General features: G+C 39.1%; 1 protein-coding gene across 1 annotated transcript; it reads right to left on the bottom strand.

Annotated features, from left to right (window-relative positions):
* Positions 1-1,293: 1,293 nt before the first annotated feature.
* LOC121372223 (enoyl-[acyl-carrier-protein] reductase, mitochondrial-like) lies at positions 1,294-2,774 on the bottom strand. The gene has a single exon (XM_041498511.1). The coding sequence runs from the start codon at positions 2,667-2,669 to the stop codon at positions 1,527-1,529; it is 1,143 nt and encodes a 380-aa protein (XP_041354445.1). The 5' UTR covers positions 2,670-2,774; the 3' UTR covers positions 1,294-1,526.
* Positions 2,775-3,015: the final 241 nt, after the last annotated feature.

Below are 3,015 nucleotides of genomic sequence, written 5' to 3'. Positions count from 1 at the left end.
GCTAGAGTGGAGGGGTCGACATCCCCCCCCCCCCCCCCTCACCCCGGTGTAAATTTCTATATCTATACGTATAGGTCGTGGTACTTCAAAGAATAACCGTTATATCTATTATTTTATTATTTATTATTATTTTAATTCTATTTGCATCAAAATGTACAGGTAAATAGAGCCACTGGGGTGTAACACAAATGGATAGAAAGGAAGGTTGCCCTGTATCTTGTGGTAACATGTTGAGTTATAAATTCCTTTCTGCCAACACTTCCATTACCCATGCTCTACGTAGATCTTGATCGCTGAAACGTAATCTCAAAAGAATGTTTTTAAGGAGTCAAGCAACTACCGGGGTATATGTATATAAGCTTATTTAATTTGAATATGTAAAGCCTGGTTTCCATTCAATTTGAAACAAGTTGGCGACCAAGTATGACACACTGGCGAAGACTAATAAAGAACTTTCCCTCTTTTTTCTTTTTTGGTAATGGGACAAGTGGCCGATCTGCGATACATATATCCAACAGGGACTATCCGTGATCGTGTTCCCATAACAAAAAAATATTTTTACTCTGCTTCGATCATAGACATGTTACAGACCCGTTGCATGGAAACCAGACATCAAGGGAAATCACGTCCACAATTTCAAGCTTATTGCAAAAAGAACACGGTCTGGTAATTCACAAACGTCTGTTCGATCAGCCTTGGTGGTGTAGTGGTTAAGCCATCTGACTACAGGCTGGTAGGTACAGGGTTCGCAGCCCGGTACCGGCTTCAACCCAGAGTGAGTTTTTAAGGGCTCAGTAAGGGGCCGTCCATAAGTTTCAACATTTTCACGAGCGTACAAACCGTACACTTTTGACCACCCCCTCCTCCCTAAAAGTGTACATCCCCAAATGAAAAATGTTGATCGACATTTTTCATTTTCAAAAAAGTGTACGCTGGCCCCTTAAACCCCCCCCCCCCCCCCCGGCGTACTGTTTGTACGCTCGTGAAAATGTTGAAAATTATGGACGGCCCCTAAGTAAGTGTAAGGCCACTACACACTCTTCTCTCTCATCAACCACTAACCAACCAACCTACTGTTCTGGACAGACAGCCCAGATAGCCGATATTTATGCCCAGGACAGCGTGCTAGAACCGTAATTGGATATAAGCACGAAATGAAATGAAATGAAATGTTCATATAACGCCTATGCACATAACAGGCCGATAACAAGGGTGAGGGGTAGAGGATTTGGTAGAACCATAATTAATCAAACACGAACTAGAACATTAACTGAAATACAATATACAAAGAGATAATCGTTCAACGCTTTATTTTGAGAAAGAGCTTCAAACAGCCTAAGTGAAAAATTACCAATCAAGTCAACCATTCTGATAAGCAAAAAAAATAATGTGTTAAACACTTGGGTGAAGTAAAGAAAATAACAGTGTACGGGGGAAAAAACCTTGATGATCTTGCTAGTGATCTGGTACTTTATTTCATGGGAAGTACATGGCTAATGCAAATCAGATCACTGTGCAGTTACCGATCACAGTAAAGATTCGTCCATCACAAGGATCTGCTTTTCACTTTTGAAACCTTCCATGGCTGTAGTCACAGCTTTCTGAAATTGTGAAATTGGAACAAACTGACACTTGGGTGGGAGCAACTTGTTTGAACGAATCAGATCACACAAATCTAGAAACATGTTGTTTCTTTCTGCATTGTCTACATTGTTTTTATTCCACTGCGTGTTCCAGTAACCAACTAAACGTATTTCTTTAAATATTAAAGTTCCGGTTGGTATAATGACTGGTTGTTTTGACATTCCACCATATGTAACCATGGTTCCACCAGGTGCCAAACATCTTAACAGCTCTGTAGAACTTTTCCCACCAACACAGTTAAGCGCCAATTTAGGGGCATTTCGCAACGATTTTAGCAGCGGTTTCATTTCTGGAGTTCTGCAAAATTCTTCTGTTATGACATGATCTGCTCCAATACTTTTCAAATAAGTTTTCAGATCTTCGATTTCTGTTCTGTTCCTTACTATATTTATTGTTTTAATGCCCCACTGCCTAGCAAGCTGAATAACACATTGTCCAACAGAGCTGTTTGCGCCATTTTGAATGATATAATCCCCAGGCTGCAGAGTAACATAGTCCTTTAGCATCCTGTAAGCTGAACAAGGATTCACGGAAATTGTTGCTCCCGCAAGTGGTTGAATGTCCTTTGCTATCTTCATCAGATCCGACACTCTGGACACAGCGTAACTTCTCCACGTTCCAAAACCACTGTCACGTGGAATTACTCTGTCGCCTATTTCAAGGGCAGAAACATCTGACCCTTTGTTGACAACCTCCCCAACTCCTTCATTTCCGACAAAAGCTGGTAATGAAGGACGGATAAAGTAAGTTCCTTCTACCATGTTAATGTCTGATGGATTAACAGGTGCCATCAACATTTTAACAAGAACCTCGTTCGGCTGAACCGAGTTGGAAACATCAACCGTGTTTGATTCTAGAACTTGCCTTGGGTCGCCATATTTTCTATACGTGATTTCAGTAGACTTGGTTACTGTTCTGTGATAATTGCGACAAGTGACACTCTTACAATTGGAACGTATAACAGAAATATTTCGAAACAATGTCGTGGAAATTCGAGTTAGATGCAAATGTCTAGAAGCAGCCATTTTGAATACAATATGTATTGTACTATCTAAACCGCTATACTATATTTGATAATTTTGCAACGTGAGATGAATCTAGTTTTTCTAGTAGTTGTTTATATATATAGGCTATATATTTATATATTAAATTAAAAAATATATGTATACAATGTATATATGCATGATGGAATAGATGTATAAAATAAGGGGAAAACTATGGTTTTACTCTTTTTTTTATGTTATTATTATTTATTCACCGCATGTGAATATCTGCCGTAGTCATTTAAGCATACATTCCAAAGATCAAAAACATGCATGCATCAACTTTTAGAGTATGTTATACAATAACTTTGCTGAATACAGGTCAGTA

The sequence above is a fragment of the Gigantopelta aegis genome, chromosome 4 (genome assembly GCF_016097555.1).
Source record: "Gigantopelta aegis isolate Gae_Host chromosome 4, Gae_host_genome, whole genome shotgun sequence".
Taxonomy (NCBI): domain Eukaryota; kingdom Metazoa; phylum Mollusca; class Gastropoda; order Neomphalida; family Peltospiridae; genus Gigantopelta; species Gigantopelta aegis.
Note: the sequence above shows the minus strand (reverse complement) of the source record. Positions and strands in the feature narration are given on the sequence as shown.

Excerpts from the sequence above, each read along its gene's own strand:
- LOC121372223 (XM_041498511.1), bottom strand. The coding sequence starts at position 2,669 with ATGGCTGCTTCTAGACATTTGCATCTAACTCGAATTTCCACGACATTG.